This window comes from Anolis sagrei, chromosome Y, assembly GCF_037176765.1.
Source record: "Anolis sagrei isolate rAnoSag1 chromosome Y, rAnoSag1.mat, whole genome shotgun sequence".
Taxonomy (NCBI): Eukaryota; Metazoa; Chordata; class Lepidosauria; order Squamata; family Dactyloidae; genus Anolis; species Anolis sagrei.
This window is the reverse complement of record NC_090035.1, coordinates 2,402,457-2,428,762: the sequence shown is the minus strand read 5'-3', so window position 1 is coordinate 2,428,762 and position 26,306 is coordinate 2,402,457. Positions and strand designations below refer to the sequence as shown.

General features: G+C 43.8%; 1 protein-coding gene across 1 annotated transcript in view; it reads left to right on the top strand.

Moving 5' to 3' along the window:
• Positions 1-26,306, top strand: part of LOC137095203 (platelet-derived growth factor subunit A-like) — a 125,429-nt gene that overhangs the window by 74,316 nt on the left and 24,807 nt on the right. The window contains exons 3-4 of the mRNA XM_067461598.1: positions 6,600-6,704; positions 12,806-12,993. Of these exons, the coding sequence (XP_067317699.1) occupies positions 6,600-6,704; positions 12,806-12,993 (293 nt within the window). The remainder of the gene's footprint in view (positions 1-6,599; positions 6,705-12,805; positions 12,994-26,306) is intronic.

Genomic DNA, 26,306 nt, shown 5'->3' with positions numbered 1-26,306 from the left:
AAGCAGTGCAGTTTCTCCAGTGGTGTAGGGCGCAGGCACCCCGTGATAATGCGGCATGTCTCATTAAGAGCCGTCCCCTGGGCAACGTCTTCGCAGACGGCTGATTCTCTCAATCCAGAAGAAACCAGAGACGACTTGCAGCATGCAAACAAGGAAGCGTCTCTGTAAATCTTAGGTAATAGGTCCTGAATCCACAAAGGAGAATACAGTGTTCCCTCACTACTTTGCGGTTCGCTTTTGGTGGATTCGCTGTTTCGCGGGTTTTTGCCTCCTGGCAATGATGGAGTGTGGAAGGGGGTTTCACCTTCCCCTTCGGGAGAGGGGTAGTCAATCATAAAAGAGAGAGAGAGAGAGAGAGAGAGAGAGAGGATATACAAAGCCGTATGTAAATCATGACCTTATAGCCCCTTCCTTATAGCTAGCCAAAAAAGAAAGTGTGTACTGTGCCTTTAAATCTTTCCTCACTCCTGCCTTATCTTTGGAATGTGATATATATATATATATATAAACACACACATATATACATATATATGTATATATATACACACGCACACACACACATATATATACATACACACACATGTATACATACACTAGCTGTCCCCTGCCACGTGTTGCTGTGGCCCAGTTTGTGTATTTGTGTTTTGTGTGTGTGTGTATGTGTATACGTTTGTGTATATGTGTATATATGTGTGTTTGCGCATATATATATATATATATATTATTTTATTTTATTTGTCGTGTCAGAGCAACCAGAACATTGTATTACACACACACATATATACATACACACACATGTATACAAACACTAGCTGTCCCCTGCCACGTGTTGCTGTGGCCCAGTTTGTGTATTTGTGTTTTGTGTGTGTGTATGTGTATACGTTTGTGTATATGTGTATATATGTATGTTTGCGCATATAAATATATATATATATTATTTTATTTGTCGTGTCAGAGCAACCAGAACATTGTATTACATTTCTAACAGGACAAAGCAAACAAACAGAAAAGTACAAAACTTGTGAGTTTGGTAGTTGGTTAAATGTCGTTTGACCAGTATCTGGCCACTTGGAGTGCTTCTGGTGTTGCTGCAAGAAGGTCCTCCATTGTGCATGTGGCAGGGCTCAGGGTGCATTGCAGCAGGTGGTCAGTGGTTTGCTCCTCTCCACACTCGCATGTCGAAGATTCCACTTTGTGGCCCCATTTCTTAAGATTGGCTCTGCATCTCGTGGTGCCCGAGCGCAGTCTGTTCAGCGCCTTCCAAGTCGCCCCGTCTTCTTCTGTGTGCCCAGGGGGGAGTCTCTCATTTGGTATCAGCCATTGGTTGAGGTTCTGGGTTTGAGCCTGCCACTTTTGGACTCTCGCTTGTTGAGGTGTTCCAGCGAGTGTCTCTGTAGACCTTAGAAAACTATTTCTTGACGTGCTGGCTAATACCCAAACAGGGGATGAGCTGGAGATGTCTCTGCCTTGGTCCTTTCACTGTTGGCTGCTACTTCCCGGCGGATGTCAGGTGGTGCAATACCGGCTAAGCAGTGTAATTTCTCCAGTGGTGTGGGACGCACCATGGTTTTGCTCATGCATTGTAATGTATTTTTTGGGTTTTTTTTGGCTTTTTAAGTCTCTTTTGCTGTGTTTTTCAGTGTTTTTATGAGTGATGGTCACTTGGTGGCTTGATAAGTGTATTGTGTCCAAATTTGGTGTCAATTCATCCGGTAGTTTTTGAGTTCTGTTCATCCCACAAATGAACATTCCATTTTTTATTTTTTTTTATTTTTATTTCTATTTTTATTTCTATTTCTATTTCTATTTTTATTTCTGTTTCTATCTATCCGTGGAATAATGTCCAAGGAAGGAGAAAGAACCCTTGTCTGTCGGAGGCAAGCATGGATGTTGCAATTGACCGGCTTGGTTTCGCATTGAATGGCTTTGCAGCTTCAAAGCCTGGCTGCTTCCTGCCTGGGGGAATAATAGAATCATAGAGTCATGGAATCAAAGAGTTGGAAGAGACCTCCTGGGCCATCCGGTCCAACCCCATTCTGCCAAGAAGCAGGAATATTGCATTCAAATCACCCCTGACAGATGGCCATCCAGCCTCTGTTTCAAAGCTTCCAAAGAAGGAGCCTCCACCACAGAGAGTTCCACTGCTGAACAGCTTTCACAGTCAGGAAGTTCTTCCTCATGTTCAGGTGGAATCTCCTCTCTTGTAGTCTGAAGCCATTGCTCCATTGCGTCCTATGGATGCCCCGGTCCTCAAATACTCTCTGCTTCATTTGGAAAAATGCTGCACTCGCAGAGCTCAGGCGGTGTTGTATTTCAGTGTCAATGTTGACTTTTGTGGAGAGGTGGCTGCCAAGAGAGTGGAAATGGTCCACATTTTCTAATGTTACACCATTAAGCTGTATTTCTGGCACTGGAGAGGGATTGGCTGGTCTTATCTTAATATCTTAATATAAACATAAGCAGATTAGCATGTGCGCATATGAGGTCCAGCGCATTACGGAGTGAATTAAAAAGAAAATCCACTGGATATCTCTTTTTCCTCAATTCAAGCTCTCTTTAAGAATATAAAGTCTAAAATAAAGAGTTTCGGAGAGTTCTAACTGCTTTCCATTCGTGCTTCCTTTAAATCAGCTGTGTGTCCGTTTCAGAGCGGACAAGTGCTGGAGTTTAAAAAACTCAAAAACAAGTAATGCATCTGTGAAGAAATGTGTTCCTGCTTCCACCCGTATTTAAATGTAACACTGAATAGTTTATTATTATCACAACTCTGGGTGTTTTATCTCATTAGTGTCTTTTAATTGTTTTATCCTGTACATGTGGCCCGCCCATTGTTGTTGTGATTGTGCTTATTGGAATGTTACTTTATGACTGTGTTTATAATTTTTATTGTTTATTGTTTACTAGCTTGGGGACCCGGCGCTGCCCGGGTTATTATAGAAAGTGGGTAATGGCGGTTCTGTATGCCAAGTTTGGTCACTATTGGTCATTAGATGATGGTTGCATTGTTTTCAGGAAGTGAGTGAAGGTAGTTGAAGTCCCATCATCCATGGTCCACCCTCCTCCAAACAGCAGCAGGATATAGAGTGGGTCATGGGGGCTCCGTGTGTCAAGTTTGGTCTTTATCAGTCATTGGATGAGGGTGGCAGTGGTTTCAGTAAGTGAGTGAAGGTACTTGAAGTCCCATCATCCATGGTCTGTCCTCCTCAAAAGTGCACCAGGATGTAGAGTGGGTCATGGGGGCTCTGTGTGCCAAGTTTGGTCTTGATCAGTTATTAGATGAGGGTTGCAGCAGTCTTGGGAAGGGAGTGGAGGTACTTGAAGTCCCATCATCCACGGTCTGTCCTCCTCAAAAGTGCACCAGGATGTAGAGTGGTTCATGGGGACTCTGTGTGCCAAGTTTGGTCTTGATCAGTCATTGGATGAGTGTCACAGTAGTCTTGGGAAGTGAGTGGAAGTACTTCAAGTCCCATCATCTGTGGTCCATCCTCCACCAAACCACACCAGGATGTAGAGTGGGTCATGGGAGCTCTGTGTGCCAAGTTTGGTCTTGATCAGTTATTGGATGAGGTTCGCAGCAGTCTCGGGAAATGAGTGAAGGTACTTCAAGTCCCATCATCTGTGGTCTATCCTCCACCAAATTGCACCAAGATGTAGAGTTGGTCATGGGGGCTCTGTGTGCCAAGTTTGGTCTTGATCAGTCATTGGATGAGTGTCACAGCAGTCTCGGGAAGCGAGTGGAAGTACTTCAAGTCCCATCATCTGTGGTCCATCCTCCTTGAAACTGCACCAGGATGTAGAGTGGGTCATGGAGGCTCTGTGTGCCAAGTTTGGTCTTGATTAGTCACTGGATGAGGGTTGCAGCGGTCTTGGGAAGTGAGTGAAGGTGCTTCAAGTCCCATCATCTGTGGTCTATCCTCCACCAAATTGCACCAGGATGTAGAGTGGGTCATGGGGGCTCTGTGTGCCAAGTTTGGTCTTGATTAGTCACTGGATGAGGGTGGCAGCGATCTTGGGAAGTGAGTGGATGTACTGCAAATCCCATCATCCATGGCCCACCCTCCTCCAAACAGCAGTGGGATGTAGAGTAGGACATGGGGGCTCCGTGTGCCAAGTTTGGTCTTTATCTGTCCTTGTTGGGGGCCACAGTGGTCTGTGGGAACTGATGGGTTTGAAAGTACTACAAATCCCATCAACCTTTGTCTGCCCTTCCCCCCCCCCCCCCCCAAACCTCACCAGGATGTAAAGGGGGTCATGGAGGTTATGTGTGCCAAGTTTGGTCCAGGTCTGTCACCCATGCTGGTCACAGTGGCGTGCGAAAGTGGCACATACACCGTCCTCCGCATACAAACACTGACTTTTATTATATACATAGATTATCATGAACTGGTTAAGGAGTAAATAACTTGTTACTATTGTGAAAGGCTTGTTACTGCATTGGAATGTATCCGAACGGCTTGTTACTAGGTTGTTGTAGGTTTTTTCGGGCTATATGGCCATGATCTAGAGGCATTCTCTCCTGACGTTTCGCCTGCATCTATGGCAAACATCCTCAGAGGTTGTGAGGTCTGTTGGAACAAAGAAAATGGGTTTATATATCTGTGGAATAATGACCAGGGTGGGACAAAGGACTCTTGTCTGCTGGAGCTAGGTGTGAATGTTTAAACTGACCACCTTGATTAGCATTTGATTGCCTGGCAGTGCCTGGAGCAATCTTTTGTTGAGAGGTGATTAGATGTCCTTGTTTGTTTCCTCTCTGTTGTTGTGATATTGCAATTTTAGAGTTTTTTTCAATACTGCTAGCCAGATTTTGTTCATTTTCATGGTTTCCTAATCACCTCTCAACAAAAGTTTGCTCCAGGCACAGTATGCTAATCAAGGAGGTCAGTTGAAACATTCACACCTAGCTCCAGCAGACAAGAGTCCTTTGTCCCACCCTGGTCATTCCACAGATATATAAACGCATTTTCCTAGTTCCAACAGACCTCACAACCTCAAAGGATGCTTGCCATAGATGCAGGCGAAACGTCAGGAGAAAATGCCTCTAGACCAGTGGTTCTTAACCTTCCTAATGCCGTGACCCCTTAGTACAGGTCCTCATGTCGTGGTGACCCCCTACCATAATGTTATTTTCGTTGCTACTTTGCAACTGTAATTTTGCTCCTGTTATGAATTGTCATGTAAATATCTGAGATGCAGGATGTATTTTCAGTCACTGGACCCAATTTGGCACAAATACCCAATAAGCCCAAATTTGAATACTGGTGGAATTGGGGGTGATTGATTTTGTCATTTGGTAATGCTGGAGTTGCTGGGATTTATAGTTCACCTTAAATCAAAGAGCCTTTTGAACTCCACCAATGATGGAATTGAATCAAACATGGCACACAGAACTCCCATGACCAAGAGAAAATACTGGGAAGGTCTGGTGGACATTGACCTTGAGTTTTTTGGAGTTGTAGTTCACCTACTTCCAGAGAACACTGTGGACTCAAGCAATGATGGATCTGGATCAAATTTGGCACAAATACTCAATATGCCTAAATGTGAACACTGGTGGAGTTTGGGGAAAATAACCCTGGATATTTGGGAGTTGTAGTTGCTGGGATTTGTAGTTCACCTTAAATCAAAGAGCCTTTTGAACTCCACCAATGATGGAATTGAATCAAACTGGGCACACAGAATTCCCATGACCAAGAGAAAATACTGGGAAGGTCTGGTGGACATTGACCTTGAGTTTTTTGGAGTTGTAGTTTACCTACTTCCAGAAAACACTGTAGACTCAAGCAATGATGGATCTGGATCAAATTTGGCACAAATACTCAATGTGCCCAAATGTGAACACTGGTGGAGTTTGGGGAAAATAAACCTGGATATTTGGGAGTTGTAGTTGCTGGGATTTATAGTTCACCTACAATCAAAGAGCATTCTGAACTCCACCAACGATGGAAATGAACCAAACTTGGCACACAGAACTCCCATGACCAACAGAAAATACTGGAAGGGTTTGGAGGGCATTGACCTTGAGTTTGGGAGTTGTAGCTCACCTATATCCAGAGAGTTGGGCCAGACTTCCCACATAGAACCCCCATGACCAACAGAAGATAGTGTGTTTTGTGGTGGTCTTTGGTGACCCCTCTGACACTCCTTCATGACCCCTCCAGGGTTCCCGACCCCCAGGTTGAGAACCACTGCTCTAGAACATGGCCATATAGCCCGAAAAAACCTACAACCACCCAGTGATTCTGGCCATGAAAGCCTTCGACAGTACACAGCACACCAATGCCTTCAATCAAGAAATAGCTTCCTAAGATCCACAAAGATACTTGCAGGAATGCCTCAGCAAGCAAGAGTCCAAAAGTGGCAGGCTAAAACCCAGCACATCAATCCATGGCTGTTACCAAATGAGAGATTCCTTACTTCCTGTGTTACAGAGAACACTGGGTATTATTTAGAAGGCCCTGAATGGGATGCGCTCTGGCATCCCAAGATCAATGACTCTTTGGCAAAAGTAAACAGTTTCCAAACACGCAATTATTTGAAACAGTTTCATTTGGTGCTTCTTGGAGGTGATTCTAAACACTCTATTTCTTTGTTTTTAGGATATGACGACATTTCGGAGACAAACTTGATATCTCACAGCGTTCATTCTGCCAAACACGTGCAAGAAAACCACCCCAGGTCCATCCGCAGGAAAAGAAGCGTTGGTAAGTAACTACAAGGTTGCAACTGGGCAGCAATGGTCAATGGACGGGATTCAGGGTTGGTTCGAGTAAGGGAAACGGACTTGCAAACCCAAAGAGGTTTGCAAGTTCATTATCTGCTCCTTTCTGCAAGTCAGTCGTAATAGTCTCCTAGGTTGACATGCGCCGAACATTCTTTGCATTCATATTTTTCATGTTGCAGCACGTTCACAGAGCAGCGTGAGGAAAGGTTTGTCCTGTTGTCGTGATTCAATTCGACCATTTTCAAGGACTGAATGGACGTATTTGTTCCACTCTAATAATAATAATAATAATAATAATAATAATAATAATAATAATAACAACAACTACTACTACTACTACTACTACTACTACTTTATTTATACCCTGCCACCATCTCCCCAAGGGGACTCGGAGCGGCTTACATGAGGCCAAGCCCGACAACACATCAACAAAACAAAAAACAACAAGCAAAAACAATACAATTAATATAACTCACATATAAACAGTAACACACAAGCCTTAGAATCATAGAATCAAAGAGTTGGAAGAGACCTCCTGGGCCATCCAGTCCAACCCCATTCTGCCAAGAAGTAGGAATATTGCATTCTAATCACCCCTGACAAATGGCCATCCAGCCTCTGCTTAAAAGCTTCCAAAGAAGGAGCCTCCACCACACTCCCTCCGGGGCAGAGAGTTCCACTGCTGAACGGCTCTCACAGTCAGGAAGTTCTTCCTCATGTTCAGGTGGAATCTCCTCTCTTGTAGTTTGAAGCCATTGTTCCCTTGCGTCCGAGTCTCCAAGGAAGCAAAAAACAAGCTTGCTCCCTCCTCCTCCCTGTGGCTTCCTCTCACATATTTATACTTGGCTATCATATCTCCTCTCAGCCTTCTCTTCTTCAGGCTAAACATGCCCAGCTCCTTAAGCCGCTCCTCATAGGGCTTGTTCTCCAGACCCTTGATCATTTGAGTCGCCCTCCTCTGGACACATTCCAGCTTGTCAATATCTCTCTTGAATTGTGGTGCCCAGAATTGGAAACAATATTCCAGGTGTGGTCTAACCAAAGCAGAATAGAGGGGTAGCATCACTTCCCTAGATCTAGGCACTATGCTCCTCTTGATGCAGGCCAAAATCCCATTGGCTTTTTTTGCCGCCACATCACATTGTTGGCTCATGTTTAACTTGTTGTCCATGAGGACTCCAAGATCCTTTTCACACATCCTGCTCTTCGGCCAGGCCTCATCGTCCCCCATTCTGTATCTTTGCATTTCGTTTTTCCTGCCAAAGTGGAGTATCTTGCATTTGTCACTGTTGAACTTCATTTTGTTCGTTTTGGCCCTTCATCGCTCTAATCTGTCAAGATCGTTTTGAGTCCTGCTCCTGTCCTCTGGAGTCTTGGCTCTCCCTCCCAATTTGGTGTCATCTGCAAACTTGATGATCATGCCTTCTGACCCTTCATCTAAGACATTAATAAAGATGTTGAACAGGACCGCCTTGAGACACCTTTTCAGTAGTCCTAACTACAGGAGTGTGTTAAGAAAAGCAGGGACAAAGGGAAGAAAGGGCATTTCCCAAAACAGCAGTAGAAACGAAACTACAAAATAGCATTGGATCAGTGGTCCCAAAATGGCAAAGTACATGAAATCAAGAGTCAAAATCAGAGGCATGAAAACTGGAACTTTGTCCAAGGCAAACCCTTCCAGGAACATAGGCAAACACAGGAAACTTGAATCATGAACTTGAGAGCCGCGAGAGGAACCTAAATCTTGTGGCAAAGTTGTCTCCTCTGAGAGACACCAAGTAAACACCACTTAATTTAAGTCCAAGCCTGACCAAGAGGCCATGAGATCATGACCAACACACCTGGGCTTCAAGGACTTCTTGCAGATTCTCTTTGAATGCATAACAACAACAACAACAACAACAACAACGACAACAACAACAACAACAACAACAACTTTATTTATACACCGCTCCATCTCCCCAGGGGGACTCGGTGCAGCTTATATGAGGCCACACCCATCAATATAGTACACACAATACAACACAAAAGCACAACAAAACAAGAAAACAAAATACATACAATTCAAAACCAATATAATAAGTCCAATGGAGTCTCTAAGCATACTGTTCCTACATTGAAGTCTCTAAGCATTCTGTTCTTGCTGATGTCTGAAAGCAAAACAGTTCTAAAATAATAATAATAATAATAATAATAATAAATGGAGTCTGAGTCCTGAACAATCCCAGTTCTGATCATTTCTTAGAATCAGTAGCCCAAAGTCTTGGGAATCGAATAGTTGCCTCTGTAAACCACCCTGAGTTGCCTGAGGGCTGAGAAGGGCAGAATACAAATATAGTAAATAGTAAATAAAGCATCTCTCTGTTCTGAGAGTCTTATAGAGTCTCTGTCTAGTTTGAAAGTCCAAAGGAGTCTCTAAGCATACTATTCCTACATTGAAGTCTCTAAGCATTCTGTTCTTGCTGGCGCCTGAAAGCAAAACAGTTCTATAATAATAATAATAATAATAATAATAATAATAATATGGAGTCTGAGTTCTGAAAAATCCCAGTTCTGATCATTTCTTAGAATCAGTAGTCCAAAGTCTTGGGAATCGAATAGTTGCCTCTGTAAACCGCCCTGAGTTGCCTGAGGGCTGAGAAGGGCAGAATACAAATATAGTAAATAGTAAATAAAGCATCTCTCTGTTCTGAGAGTCTTATAGAGTCTCTGTCTAGTTTGAAAGTCCAAAGGAGTCTCTAAGCATACTGTTCCTACATTGAAGTCTCTAAGCATTCTGTTCTTGCTGGCGCCTGAAAGCAAAACAGTTCTATAATAATAATAATAATAATAATAATAATGAGTCTGAGTTCTGAAAAATCCCAGTTCTGATCATTTCTTAGAATCAGTAGTCCAAAGTCTTGGGAATCGAAATAGTTGCCTCTGTAAACCGCCCTGAGTTGCCTGAGGGCTGAGAAGGGCGGTATACAAATATAGTAAATAGTAAATAAAGCATCTCTCTGTTCTGAGAGTCTTAGAGTCTCTGTCTAGTTTGAAAGCCCAATGGAGTCTCTAAGCATACTGTTCCTACATTCAAGTCTCTAAGCATACTGCTCTTGTTGGCGTCTGAAAGCCAAACAGTTCTAAAATAATAATAATAATAATAATAATAATAATAATAAGGAGTCTGAGTCCTGAAAAATCCCAGTTCTGATCATTTCATAGAATCAGTAGTCCAAAGTCTTGGGAATCGAATCGTTGCCTCTGTAAACCGCCCTGCATCGCCTGAAGGCTGAGAAGAGCAGTATACAAATATAGTTAATAGTAAATAAAGCATCTCTCTGTTCTGAGAGTCTTATAGAGTCTCCATCTAGTTTGAAAGTCCAGTGGTGTCTCTAAGCATACCGTTCCTACATTGAAGTCTCTAAGCATTCTGTTCTTGCTGGCGTCTGAAAGCAAAACAGTTCAATAATAATAATAATAATAATAATAATAATAATAATAAGGAGTCTGAGTCCTGAAAAAATCCCAGTTCTGATCATTTCTTAGAATCAGTAGTCCAAAGTCTTGGGAATCGAATAGTTGCCTCTGTAAACCACCCTGAGTTGCCTGAGGGCTGAGAAGGGCGGTATACAAATATAGTAAATAGTAAATAAAGCATCTCTCTGTTCTGAGAGTCTTAGAGTCTCTGTCTAGTTTGAAAGCCCAATGGAGTCTCTAAGCATACTGTTCCTACATTCAAGTCTCTAAGCATACTGCTCTTGTTGGCGTCTGAAAGCCAAACAGTTCTAAAATAATAATAATAATAATAATAAGGAGTCTGAGTCCTGAAAAATCCCAGTTCTGATCATTTCATAGAATCAGTAGTCCAAAGTCTTGGGAATCGAATCGTTGCCTCTGTAAACCGCCCTGCATCGCCTGAAGGCTGAGAAGAGCAGTATACAAATATAGTTAATAGTAAATAAAGCATCTCTCTGTTCTGAGAGTCTTATAGAGTCTCCATCTAGTTTGAAAGTCCAGTGGTGTCTCTAAGCATACTGTTCCTACATTGAAGTCTCTAAGCATTCTGTTCTTGCTGGCGTCTGAAAGCAAAACAGTTCAATAATAATAATAATAATAATAATAAGGAGTCTGAGTCCTGAAAAATCCCAGTTCTGATCATTTCTTAGAATCAGTAGTCCAAAGTCTTGGGAATCGAATAGTTGCCTCTGTAAACCACCCTGAGTTGCCTGAGGGCTGAGAAGGGCGGTATACAAATATAGTAAATAGTAAATAAAGCATCTCTCTGTTCTGAGAGTCTTAGAGTCTCTGTCTAGTCTGAAAGTCCAATGGAGTCTCTAAGCATACTGTTCCTACATTCAAGTCTCTAAGCATTCTGTTCTTGCTGGCGTCTGTAATCAAAACAGTTCAATAATAATAATAATAATAATAATAATAATAATAAATGGAGTCTGAGTCCTGAAAAATCTCAGTTCTGATCATTTCTTAGAATCAGTAGTCCAAAGTCTTGGGAATCGAATAGTTGCCTCTGTAAACCACCCTGAGTTGCCTGAGGGCTGAGAAGGGCAGAATACAAATATAGTAAATAGTAAATAAAGCATCTCTCTGTTCTGAGAGTCTTATAGAGTCTCCGTCTAGTTTGAAAGTCCAAAGGAGTCTCTAAGCATACTGTTCCTACATTCAAGTCTCTAAGCATACTGTTCTTGCTGGCGCCTGAAAGCAAAACAGTTCTAAAATAATAATAATAATAATAATAATAATAATAAGGAGTCTGAGTTCTGAAAAATCCCAGTTCTGATCATTTCTTAGAATCAGTAGCCCAAAGTCTTGGGAATCGAATAGTTGCCTCTGTAAACCACCCTGAATTGCCTGAAGGCTGAGAAGGGTGGTATACAAATATAGTAAATAGTAAATAAAGCATCTCTCTGTTCTGAGAGTCTTATAGAGTCTCCATCTAGTTTGAAAGTCCAATGGAGTCTCTAAGCATACTGTTCCTACATTCAAGTCTCTAAGCATACTGCTCTTGTTGGCATCTGAAAGCCAAACAGTTCTAAAATAATAATAATAATAATGATAATGATAATGATAATGATAATAATATTAATAATAATAATAATAATAATAATATGGAGTCTGAGTCCTGAAAAATCCCAGTTCTGATCATTTCTTAGAATCAGTAGTCCAAAGTCTTGGGAATCGAATAGTTGCCTCTGTAAACCGCCCTGAGTTGCCTGAGGGCTGAGAAGGGCAGAATACAAATATAGTTAATAGTAAATAAAGCATCTCTCTGTTCTGAGAGTCTTATAGAGTCTCCGTCTAGTTTGAAAGTCCAATGGTGTCTCTAAGCATACTGTTCCTACATTGAAGTCTCTAAGCATTCTGTTCTTGCTGGAGCCTGAAAGCAAAACAGTTCTATAATAATAACAACAACAACAACAACAACAATACTAATATGGAGTCTGAGTCCTGAAAAATCCCAGTTCTGATCATTTCTTAGAATCAGTAGTCCAAAATCTTGGGCATCGAATAGTTGCCTCTGTAAACCGCCCTGAGTTGCCTGAAGGCTGAGAAGGGCAGAATACAAATAAAGTAAATAGTAAATAAAGCATCTCTCTGTTATGAGAGTCTTATAGAGTCTCCATCTAGTTTGAAAGTCCAATGGAGTCTCTAAGCATACCGTTCCTACATTGAAGTCTCTTGGCATACTGTTCCTACATTGAAGTCTCTAAGCATACTGTTCTTGCTGGCGCCTGAAAGCAATACTGTCCTAAAATGGAGTCTGAGTCCTGAACAATCCCCGTTCTGATCACATGACCTGCAGCCCCTCCCACAACATAGAGTTAAAGAAAAACTGCAGACCAATATACACATATGCAATACAGAAAACAATTATATACATAACAAATAAATAATGGAGGCTTGAGAAAGTTGCTATTTCCAACATGAATTGCATTGAACTGAATTATATGAGTCTACACTGCCATGTAATCTGGCACAATACAATTAATTTGCATTATGTGGCAGCGTAGATGGGCCCTTGTGAGCTATTTCCAAAGGAAAAAAAGATGTTGCTAATCCATCTCTCTCTCATTCCTTTTCCAGAGGAAGCGATTCCTGCGGTCTGCAAAACACGAACAGTTATCTATGAGATCCCGCGGAGTCAGATCGACCCGACGTCTGCGAACTTTCTGATCTGGCCGCCGTGCGTCGAGGTGAAGCGCTGCACGGGCTGCTGCAACACCAGCAGTGTGAAATGCCAGCCCTCGAGGATACACCACAGAAACGTTAAGGTGAGAAGGGCTTGGAAGGCGCAGGGAAGACGTAGCACCACTCTCTCCTGGTTTGGCCACATCTTCCAAAGCTGGAGATGAAAGGGGAAGCCTTTGCCTTTGCCTGTGTATTTGTGCTTCCTTGTGTTTCAAAGGCACTGAATGTTTGCCGGTATCTGTTTACACTGTGATCCGCTCTGAGTTGGAGAAGGGCAGAATATAAATAAATACATAAATCTATATAAATAAAAATGTAATGTCCATTGGTGGGATTAACATAACTCAAAAACCACTGGACGAATTGACACCAAATTTGGACACTATACCCCTAACAGACCAACAAGTGTCCATAACCCCTAAACACATGCACACACACACACAAAACCCCAGCAGAACAGACTTAACCCCCCCCAACACCATATATACATATACACTCATATACACATGCACACATTTATACACACACACATATATATGCACAAACACACACAGATATACACATATACACACTTATACATGTACATATACACATGCACACATACATACACACATGTTGTTGTTGTTGTTGTTCATTCGTTCAGTCGTCTCCGACTCTTCGTGACCTCATGGACCAGCCCACACCAGAGCTCCCTGTCAGCCGTCACCACCCCCAGCTCCTTCAAGGTCAGTCCAGTCACTTCAAGGATGCCATCCATCCATCTTGCCCTTGGTCGGCCCCTCTTCCTTTTGCCTTCCACTTTCCCCAGCATAATTATCTTCTCTAGGATTTGCTGTCACACACATATATACACACAAATATGCATATAGACAAGCACACACATATACACAATATGCATGTACACATATAAACACACAAATACACAAATATATACACACACATAAACACTAGGGCTGGGCAACGACGGAAAAAATTGTTTCTAAAATTGATTCGTTTTTAGGGCGTTTTACGTTTCGTTTTTTAAAAGAATTCCGAAATTTTTCTTTAAAAAAGTTTGATATTTACAAAATTTCGTAAATTACAAAACAATTACGAAACAAATACAAAACAATTACGAATCGATTCGTTAATGGCGGACACGATTGCGCAATATGCTAAAAACCATCTTCAAATGGGACAGGGGGAACTTCTGAAGCTTCCCTCTCCCTCTGTTGTTGACTGCTGGTGTGATAATTTATTTTTTTATCACTGGTAAAACAAATAACAGCTATAAAACTTGCACCAGACATACGGAAATAATAACGAAACAATTTTGAAACGATTATGAAAGGATTACGAACCAATTACAAAACGAATTGAAAAATTCGTTTCGATTTTTAGTTGCTCCTGAATGGTTCAATATCGCTTCGTTATAAAAAAAATAACGAATTAATAACGAATTACGAAATTAACGAACGAAACCGCCCTGCCTTAATATATACATATACACATACACTCATATACACATGCACACATTTATATACACACACACATATATGCACAAACACACACTGTTGTGACTCAGGTACCAGAGATTGTCTCACACAGCAGTTGAAGGGTTAACAGAAGCCTTTAATGAGTCTCTATCAGTAAGAGCACTTAACAGCAGTGCTAATTAACAAAACAAAAGAGCCTTCAGGCAAGTAAACAAAAAAAGAGATAAGCCGCTGGATCTTCCAGGACTTGAGCTCAGCAAAAAAGGAAAGCAGGAGTTAACATGAGCGTGTGGCAAACACAAAATCAAAACAGCTTCTTAATCAAGCAGAGTTCAGAGCAATAACAAAGTCCAGTAAACAGTTGCGTAGTCCAAAGACGATTCCAAGGTCAGGGGCAGGATGAAGTCACTCACGTAGCACGGTTCCGAAGTCAAGACACACAAGGCAGGATAGCTGGATACCAGGGACCCAAACAGAGGTTAGGCAGCACAAAGCACACAAACAACACTTTGTCTTCTGCAAAGTTACACATCCCAGCGCTCCCAATTTATTGAGAGTCACTATCACTTGATTGGCTTTCATCACTAGCATCTGGATCATTTCCCTCAGCTGCTTCTTCATTACCACGCCAACGACGCTGCCATCTTTGATCCAATTCCTGATCCTGCCCAGATGAAACTGCCTTCCATGTATCGTGGAACCCTTCGAACTCGTCACTGGACGTGGCTTGAGTGCATATGTCCCTAATGTTCTTAACAAGAGTCCAATCCAGTTCCTCCTCCATTTCTCCCTCACTGGCTTCCAGTTCCCCTGAACTGGAATTGTCAGCTGTATCTTTAAGCCTTTTACTCAGGGTGTCATCATCACTGTCAGACTCACTGGCAACATGCTTTACTCTCCGGTAATCTGACTCTATTAGCTCCTCAGGGCCGAACCCTGCAAAGTCCTCCGAATCGCTCGGGGCCAAAATGATTTCACGAATGCACTTCAGCGGACGCTGATCCAGCTCTGACTCAGCATCACTCCTCTGTCTCCTGCAACTGGTAGTAGTAGATTCGCTGCCAAGACGCTGAGCCTCAACACACACAAATATACGCATATACACACTTATACATGTACATATACATATATACACATGCACACATATATACACACAAATATGCATATAGACAAGCACACACATATACACAATATGCATGTACACATATAAACACACAAATATATACACACGCACATATATACACCCACATATATATGCAAACACAAATATATACACACACATAAACACATAGATGCACACCCAAAACACATGTACACAGACTGGGCCACAGTAACGTGTGGCAGGGGACGGCTAGTAATAATAATAATCATCATCATCACCATCATCATCTTGTTCTTCTTCTCTATAATATTGTGTCCAGATCTGGGCATGAAAATTCAAGGAGATTAATAATAATAATAACAACAACAACAACAACAACAACAACAAAATAATAACAGCAAAAAAAAGCCAATGGGATGTTGTCCTGCATCAATAGGAGCCGAGTGTCTAGATCCAGGGAAGTCCTGCTCCCCATGCTCTATTCTGCTTTGGTTAGACCACACCTGGAATATTGTGTCCAATTCTGGGCACCACAATTCAAGAGAGATATTGACAAGCTGGAATGTGTCCAGAGGAGGGGGACTCAAATGATCAAGGGTCTGGAGAACAAGCCCTATGAGGAGCGGCTTAAAGAGCTGGGCATGTTTAGCCTGTTAATGTGTTTTGAAATGTATAATGTAGATTTCAAAGTGTGTTTGTATGTTTAAAAATGCAATGTTATGTGCATTCCTAGAGAGGTCATAAATCTTTGTGCAGAGAGCAATGGATGCAGCGTAGTGTGTCGTATGTCATACGTCACTCTGGAATGCAGGAGGTGTGGACTAATGCTGATAACAGCGTGTTCTGTGTTTGCGATGTAGCTGCCGGATGGAGAAGAAGCAGTTTTACGATATGCTTAGCTTCTAATGTAAATAGTTGTACAATAAATTAGTTTATAGCCTAAAGGAGACTGTGATCGATGTGTTTCCTTGCTTTGCTGTGCGGAGATGCCACTGACATAGCCTGCATAAGTGAAAGCTGAGAGGAGACCTGGTAGCCATGTATACATATGTGAGAGGAAGTCATAGGGAGGAGGGAGCAAGCTTGTTTTCTGCTTCCCTGGAGACTAGGATGTGGAACAATGGCTTCAAACTACAAGAAAGGAGATTCCATCTGAACACGAGGAAGAACTTCCTGACTGTGAGAGCCGTTCAGCAGTGGAACTCTCTGCCTTCCCTGGAGTGTGGTGGAGGCTCCTTCTTTGGAAGCTTTTAAACAGAGGTTGGAAGGCCATCTGTCAGGGGTAATTTGAATGCAATATTCCTGCTTCTTGGCAGAATGGGGTTGGACTGGATGGCCCAGGAGGTCTCTCCCAACTCTAGGATTCTAGGATTCTATGTTGCGTGTTGAAGGCGAGAATGCTGTTCTGACATTTCAGATGTTATTCATCTTCAGGCCTCAATCGTGTTTTCAAATATGCTCCTCCTTTTATTTTTTCCTCACAGCAATATGCTTGGCAAACATTTATTTTGAGAGCAAGGGAGGATTGAGGGCGATCTAATTAACCTTCTAGCTGAAGAGCAAACGGAAAGGTTTTGCAAGCGCAAGCAGCATCGATGCAGCAGAAGCTTGTTCAATCTTGGAGTCCTTCTGCTTTTGGTTGAGTTACCGGGCTTTCGAAGGGAACTCAGGGTTGGCGTTTCATCAGGTCTCTTGGGGGATATACAGTTGTGCCTTGAGTTAAGAGTTTAATTCATTCTTTGGCTGCACTCTTAACTCAAATTGCTCTTATCTCAAAGCAAATTTCCATTTGGAATGCTGGATCAGATTGAGACTGCATGATTTTTGGGTTGTTGTAGGGGTTTTTTTGGGCTATATGGCCATGTTCTAGAGGCATTCTCTCCTGACGTTTCGCCTGCATCTATGGCAAGCATCCTCAGAGGTTGTGAGGTCTGTTGGAAGTAGGAAAAAGGGTTTATATATCTGTGGAATGACCAGGGTGGGGCAAGGAGCTCTTCTCTGCTGGAGCTAGGTGTGAATGTTTCAACTGACCACCTTGATTAGCATTTGATGGCCTGGCAATGCCTGGGGCAATCTTTTGTTGAGAGGTGATTAGATGTCCTTGTTTGTTTCCTCTCTGTTGTTTTGCTATTGTAATTTTAGAGTTTTTTAATACTGGGATCCAGATTTTGTTCATTTTCATGGTTTCCTCCTTTCTGTTGAAAATGTCCACATGCTTGTGGATTTCAATGGCTTCTCTGTGTAGTCTGACATGGTGGTTGTTAGAGTGGTCCAGCATTTCTGTGTTCTCAGATAATATCCTGTGTCCAACAACAGAGGGAAAACAATGGCTTGTAGGTCTTCTGAATGCACACAGACGACGTTGTCATCAGCATACTGGAGTTCTATAACAGATGCTGTTGTGACCTTGGTTTTGGCTTCCCATCAACAAGGTGAAGTATCATAGCGATGAAGATGGAGAATAAAGTTGGGGCAATAACACATCCCTATTTGACACCTGATTCCACCTTAAATGGGTCACTTTGGGAGCCATTGCTGTCCAAGACTGTTGCCATCATGTCATCAAGGAGGAGCCGCAGGATGTTCACAAATTTGCTTGGGCACCCGATTTTGTGGAGGATGGTCCAGAGAGCGCTGCGATTCACTGTGTCGAATGCCTTTGCAAGGTCAATGAATGCCATGTACAGAGGTTGATTTTGTTCTCTGCATTTTTCTTGGAGCTGTCGTGCAGTGAAGATCATGTCCACGGTTCCTCTGGAGGGGTGGAAGCCGTTCTGGGATTCTGGGAGGGTGTCTTCTGAGAGGGGCAGAAGGTGGTTTGCAAGGATTCTTGCGAGGATTTTCCCAGCTGAGGTTAGGAGGGAGAGACCTCGATAGTTTCCATAGTCTGTTCTTTCCCCTTTTTTGAAGAGGGTGATGATGGTGGCATCCTTGAAGTCTGCTGGGATTTTCTCGGTCACCCACACTTTTTCTATGAGCTGGTGGAGTTGGTGTGTCAGCTCAGGTCCTCCCTCTTTAAATTTTTCAGCAGGGATCCCATCAGGTCCGCTGGCTTTGTTATTTTTTCATTGGCTGATGGCATTGCTGACTTCTTCCAGACTAGGCAGTGCTGCAAGCTCATCCCTGGTTTGTTGTTGCGGGATTTGTGAGAGAACCTATTTGGCCACATTGGAGCTGCGGTTCAGGAGGCTTTGGTCGTGTTCTTTCCAATTGATTTTTTGGTCCTTCATGAGTTTGGTTCCATCTGATGAGCGTAGATGCTGTATGCCATGGTTTCTTGGTAGATGACGATTGTGGCTTTGAAACATCCCTGAGCATCATGGGTATCTGCCAGGGGTTGGATTTCTTCAGCTTTCTTTGTCCACCAGATGTTCTTGAGTTCTCTTGTTCTTCTTTGGACCTCAGCTTTTGCACTGGCGTAGATCTTTTTCTTAGCAGCACATTTTACGTCTCTCTGCCACGTTTGGCAGGCTTTCCTTTTCTTGTCAATTAGTTGTTGGATCTCGTTGTCATTTTCGTCAAATCAATCTTGATGTTTCTTGGTTTGATATCCAATAGTTTCTTTGCAGGCTGTGATGATGGAGCACTGTGGACTCAAACAATGATGGATTTGGACCAAACTTGGCATGGATACACAATATGTGCAAATGTGAACACTGGTGGAGCCAGAAAACACACTATTTTCTGTTGGTCATGGGGGTTCTATGTGGGAAGTCTGGCCCAACTCCCTGGATATAGGTGAGCTACAACTCCCAAACTCAAGGTCAATGCCCTCCAAACCCTTCCAGTATTTTCTGTTGGTCATGGGAGTTCTGTGTGCCAAGTTTGGTTCATTTCCATCAATGGTGGAGTTCAGAATGCTCTTTGATTGTAGGTGAACTACAAATCCCAGCAACTACAACTCCCAAATATCCAGGTTTATATTCCCCAAACTCCACCAGTGTTCACATTTGGGCATATTGAGTATTTGTGCCAAATTTGATCCAGATCCATCATTGCTTGAGTCATAGATAGAATCATAGAATCATTGAAATCAAAGAGTTGGAAGAGACCTCCTGGGCCATCCAGTCCAACCCCATTCTGCCAAGAAGCAGGAATATTGCATTCAAATCACCCCTGACAAATGGCCATCCAGCCTCTGCTTAAAAGCTTCCAAAGAAGGAGCCTCCACCACACTCCGGGGCAGAGAGTTCCACTGCTGAACGGCTCTCACAGTCAGGAAGTTCTTCCTAATGTTCAGATGGAATATCCTCTCTTGTAGTTTGAAGCCATTGTTCCACGTCCTAGTCTCCAAGGAAGCAGAAAACAAGCTTGCTCCCTCCTCCACAGTGTTCTCTGGAAGTAGGTGAACTACAACTCCAAAAAATTCAAGGTCAATGTCCACCAGACCTTCCCAGTATTTTCTCTTGGTCATGGGAATTCTGCGTGCCCAGTTTGATTCAATTCCATCATTGGTGGAGTTGAAAAGGCTCTTTGATTTAAGGTGAACTATAAATCCCAGCGACTCCAGCATTACCAAATGACAAAATCACCCCCAACCTTACCAGTATTCAAATTTGGGCTTATTGGGTATTTGTGCCAAATTTGGTCCAGTGACTGAAAATAACAGTAGCAAAATTACAGTTGTAAAGTAGCAACGAAAATAACATTATGGTTGGGGGTCACAACAACATGAGGACCTGTACTAAGGGGTCACGGCATTAGGAAGGTTAAGAACCACTGGTCTATTGGCTCTTTCAATCTTGTCCACTGGGAACAGGCACTATCTTCATAACTGTATACTAACTAAGGGGAAAATCCTTAACCTCTAATCTGGGCAGTCCGTCTTTGCCTCTGTTGGCGTGGAGCCCCTGCACCCGGTACCAACTGCATCTGACTTATGTGAGCGACCCTTACCAAGCAGAGCTTTGTAGACTTCCAGGGGAAAAGAAGGAATTCAGGATTGCTGTGATGGCTGGCATGTAGTCCCTCAGCAAAGGAGCTGTAAGGCTGCAAAATCCACAGCCAAGCTGTGGGGCCTTTTCTCCCTGGCTAAGCTGTAGGCTGTATATCTCCCCGGCCAAGCCATAGAAGACGAAGCTTTCTACAGGAGCTCTTGGTTTCATGTCCTGTGCGAAAGGCTTCTCTGTGAGAACTGACTCAAAAAGGCTCCTATTCTCTCCAAAACTCAAAAAGGGGCAGGACCAGGGAACCTAACGATAATTGACAGGTGGCTTGCCCTATGATTGCAAACTATAACAGGAAGCCACCCTGCTGCAAAATCCCAAGCCTGGGATTGCAAACAGACATTTAATTCAAAGCAAATAAAATTGGAGCTCCTGGAACAGCTGTTCCAGAACATGTATAGTTCAACTACAATCAAAGAGCATGCTGAACTCCACCAATGATAGAATCAGGCCAAACTTCTCATGACCAACAAAACATACTGTATTTTCTGATGGTCTTTGGCGACCCCTCTGACACCCCCTCATGACCCCCCCCCTCCAGGGGTCCCAACCCTCAGGTTGAGAAATACTGAACTGAACCAGTCCTGTTCGACATCTTTATTAACGACTTAGATGAAGGGCTAGAAGGCATGATCATCAAGTTTGCAGACGGGACCAAATTGGGAGGGATAGCCAATACTCCAGAGGACAGGAGCAGAATTCAAAACGATCTTGACAGATTAGAGAGATGGGCCAAAACTAACAAAATGAAGTTCAACAGTGACAAATGCAAGATACTCCACTTTGGCAGAAAAAATGAAATGCAAAGATACAGAATGGGGGACAACGCCTGGCTCGAGAGCAGTACGTGTGAAAAAGATCTTGGAGTCCTCGAGGACAACAAGTTAAACATGAGCCAGGAATGTGACGTGGCGGCAAAAAAAGCCAGTGGGATTTTGGCCTGTATCAAGAGGAGCATAGTGTCTAGATCCAGGGAAGTCATGCTACCCATGCTCTATTCTGCTTTGGTTAGACCACTTTACCTGGAATATTGTGTCCAATTCTGGGCACCACAATTCAAGAGAGATATTGACAAGCTGGAATGTGTCCAGAGGAGGGCGACTAAAATGATCAAGGGTCTGGAGAACAAGCCCTATGAGGAGCGGCTTAGGGAACTGGGCATGTTTAGCCTGAAGAAGAGAAGGCTGAGAGGAGATATGATAGCCATGTATCAATATGTGAGAGGAAGCCACAGGGAGGAGGAGGGAGCAAGCTTGTTTTCTGCTTCCCTGGAGACTAGGACGCAATGGAACAATGGCTTCAAACTACAAGAGAGGAGATTCCATCTGAACATGAGGAAGAACTTCCTGACTGTGAGAGCCGTTCAGCAGTGGAACTCTCTGCCCCAGAGTGTGGTGGAGGCTCCTTCTTTGGAAGCTTTTAAACAGAGGCTGGATGGCCATCTGTCAGGGGTGATTTGAATGCAATATTCCTGCTTCTTGGCAGAATGGGGTTGGACTGGATGATTGCCCAGGAGGTCTCTTCCCACTCTTTGATTCTATGATTCTATGATTCTATGATATGCTATTAAGGATGGGGAACTTCCTTTCCAAGTTGGTAAAGAGCAATGAGCGAGGTCAACCAGACGGTCCTAAATGGACTCCAACGGACCCTTTGGGTTCACACAAGTGGAGTTACCATTCTTGGGATGCCAGTCGACGCGAAATAGGAAGAAACATGTTATCAGTTGATGTTAAGACTCTTGTATTTACAGCAAGCAAAGTCCGATTGCTGTGATCTATATCAACCCACATTTTACACAAACTGTTGTGCTCCAGAGGTCTTGAGAAAATCCTCCCCGTTCTCAAAGTTAATTAAAACAGGACCAAAGTAATCTTTGTAGAGAAAGGCTGCCTGGCCTCACGGTCACTTCCAGTCATTTCCAAACTGAAAATCCATATTTGTTTCCAGTCAGTCCTTTGATATAGTTAGTTAATTGTTCCACGAGCTCGTTGGCATTCCTATCTTTGGAGATGAATGGCCCGCAGTGTGTCCCATAATCCAGAAGATCCTCTTTTGGGGTCAGGCAGGAGGTGGAGAGGGTTGGAGGACGGGATCTGCTCGGCTTCTTCCCACCAGAGAGCTGAGAGCGCCTCTTGTTCTCTTTCTGGGATTCTCTTTCGAGCTGATGTCAAAGTTGACTTTGGGAAGGAGGTTGAAAAGACCTCCCTTGTTTCCTCACAAGAAACAAGATGGTGAGATCATAGTGTAGGGCTCCTTAAGCCTGCTTTGGCTGGGAATATACCTCATTAGGAGAGGCATCATGCCGTTGGATCGCGGGGCGTGAGCTAGGGACACTGGGTCTTGTATGGCCACCATATTCCACCTCATAGTTACAATCCACGGGGGTAGTTTACTACGTTCCGCCTTGTAGTTTAAGATCCACTGGGGAGACCCTGCTCTCAGTCCCACTGACCTTGCAAACGCGTCTGCTGGGGACGAGGGACAGGGCCTTCTTAGTGGTGACCCCACGCTTGTGGAATTGGCAACCATATTCCGCCTCGTACTTTACGATCCACCGGGGTAGTTTACTACGTTCCACCTCGTAGTTTAGGATCCTTCTCTCGGTCCCACTGGCCTCACAAATGCATCTGCTGGGGACGAGGGACAGGGCTTTCTCAGTGGTGACCCCACACTTGTGGAATTGGCCACTATATTCCACCCCATAGTTTATGATCCACCAGGGTAGTTTACTACATTCAGCCTCGTAGTTTAGGATCCACTGGGGAGGCCCTTCTCTTGGTCCCACTGGCCTCGCAAACGTGTCTGCTGGGGATGAGGGACAAAGCCTTCTCAGTGGTGACCCCACACTTGTGGAATTTGCAACCATATTCCGCTTCGTAGTTTACGATCCACCAAGGTGGTTTACTTTGTTCCACCTCATAGTTTATGATCCATTGAGGAGGCCCTTTGTCCCCCTGGCCTCGCAAATGTGTCTGCTGGGGATGAGGGACAGGGCCTTCTCAATGGTGACCCCAAGCTTGTGGAATTGGCCACTATATTCCACCCCGTAGTTTACGATCCACCGGGGTAGTTTACAATGTTCTACCTCATAGTTTAAGATCCACTGGGGAGACCCTGCTCTCGGTCCCACTGGCCTCGCAAACGCATCTGCTGGGGACGAGGGACAGGGCCTTCTCAATGGTGACCCCATGCTTGTGAAATTGGCCACTATATTCCACCCTGTAGTTCACGATCCACCAGGGTAGTTTACTACGTTCCGCCTCGTAGTTTAAGATCCACTGGGGAGACCCTGCTCTTGGTCCCACTGGCCTCGCAAACGCATCTGCTGGGGAGAAGGGACAGGGCCTTCTCAGTGGTGACCCCACGCTTGTGGAATTGGCAACCATATTCCCCTTCGTAGTTTACAATCCATGGGGGTAGTTTACTACATTCCGACTCGTAGTTTAAGATCCACCAGGGTAGTTTACTACGTTCCGCCTCGTAGTTTAAGATCCACCGGGAAGACCCTGCTCTCGGTCCCACTGGCCTCTCAAACGCGTCTGCTGGGGACGAGGGACAGGGTCTTCTCAGTGGTGACCCCACGCTTGTGGAATTGGCAACTATATTCCGCCTCGTACTTTACGATCCACTGGGGTAGTTTACTACGTTCCACCTCGTAGTTTAAGATCCTTCTCTCGGTCCTACTGGCCTCGCAAACGCGTCTGCTGGGGACGAGGGACAGGGCCTTCTCAGTGGTGACCCCACGCTTGTGGAATTGACAACCATATTCCTCCTCGTAGTTTACAATCCACCAGGGTAGTTTACTACATTCTGCCTCGTAGTTTAAGATCCATCGGGGAGACCCTGCTCTCGGTCCCTCTGGCCTCGCAAATGCGTCTGCTGGAGACGAAGGACAGGTCCTTTTCAGTAGTGACCCCCCGCTTGTGGAACTTGCTCCCCAGTGTGATTAGATCGGCATCCTCCCTTCTTTCCTTTAGGAAAAAAACAGAAATCATGGTTTTGGAACCAGGCTTTTGTCTAGCAGGCACAACGGCACTTTGGACATTGAATTGGACCATATGATGACTGTTATGATAATGGAAACAAATATGATTATATAATTAATGTTATTGTTTTAATCCATTGTGTTTTTAAATACTTTTACTAGCCGTCCCCTGCCACGCATTGCTGTGGCCCACGTGGGGGTTCGGTGTGAGAGGTTTGGCCCAATTCCATCGTTGGTGGGGTTCAGAATGCTCTGTGATTGTAGGTGAACTATAAATCCCATCAACTACAACTCCCAAATGTCAAGATTCTGTTTTCCCCAAACTCCACCAGTGTTCACATTTGGGCATATTGAGTATTCGTGCCAAGTTTGGTCCAGATCCATCATTGTTTGAGTGCACAGTGATCTCTGGATGTAGGTGAACTACAACTCTAAAACTCAAGGTCTGTGCCTACCAAGCCCTTCCAGTATTTTCTGTTGACCATGGGAGTTCTATATACCAAGTTTGGTTCAATTCCATCGTTGGTGAGATTCAGAATGCTCTTTGATTGTAGGTGAACTATAAATCCTAGCAACTACAACTCCCAAATGTCAAGGTCTATTTCCTCCAAAATCCATCACTGTTCACATTTGGGCATATTGAGTATTTGTGTCAAGTTTGGTCCATATAGATACATCATTGTTTGAGTCCACAGTGCTCTCTGGATGTAGGTGAACTACAACTCCCAAACTCAAGGTCAATGCCCACCAAAGCCTTCCAATATTTGTTGTTGGTCATAAGAGTTCTGTGTGCCAAGTTTGGTTCAATTCCATCATTGGAGTTCAGAATGCTCTTTGATTGTAGGTGAACTATAAATCCCAGCAACTACAACTCCCAAATGACAAAATCAATCCTTTCCTGAACCCCATCAGTATTCAAATTGGGGTTTATTGGGCATTTGTGCCAAATTTGGTCCAGGGAATTTAAAAAATCTTGTATATCAGGTACTTACTTACTTACTTACTTACTTAGGCGATCCCTCGTAGTCCAAGGATGATGGTCCTCCAAGTTCGGTGTCTTGGTGGTGGGTCCGTAGCTGTCTGTGGAGCCCAATTCTTGACCCACGTGTTTTCCCACAGTGAGGTCATTGGTTTCCAGGTGGAAGGCGGTCTCGGACAGGGTTGGCTTGACGTGCCTTCCTCCTGGCACGTTTCTCTCTTTCACCCTCCATGTGTGCCTCTTCAAATTCTGCAGCACTGCTGGTCACAGCTGACCTCCAGCTGGAGCGCTCAAGGGCCAGAGCTTCCCAGTTCTCAGTGTCTACGCCACAGTTTGTAAGGTTGGCTTTGAGCCCATCTTTCAATCTCTTTTCCTGCCCACCAACATTCCGTTTTCCGTTCTTGGGTTCGGAGGAGAGCAACTGCTTTGGGCCATAACAGTAGCAAAATTACAGTTTATGAAGTAACAACGAAAATAATGTTATGGTTGGGGGTCACCACATCATGAGGAAATGTATTAAGGGTGATTCCGGCCATGAAAGCCTTCGACAATACATAAAATGCCTGAACGTCATGACAATGCACCCATAAAAATAAAAAATTATTTGTCATGTCAGGGCAACCAGTCAATTGTATTACATTTCTAACAGAACAAAGCAAACAAACAAACAGACAAAACACAAAGCTTGCAAGCTTGGTAGTTGATTAAATGTCCTTTGACCAGTATCTGGCCACGTGGAGTGCCTTTGGTGTGGCTCTGAGAAGGTCCTCCCTTGTGCATGTGGCAGGGCTCAGGGTGCATTGCAGTAGGTGGTCAGTGGTTTGCTCCTCTCCACACTCGCATGTCATGGACTCCACGTTGTGGCCCCATTTCTGGAGGTTGGCTCTGCATCTCGTGGTGCCAGAG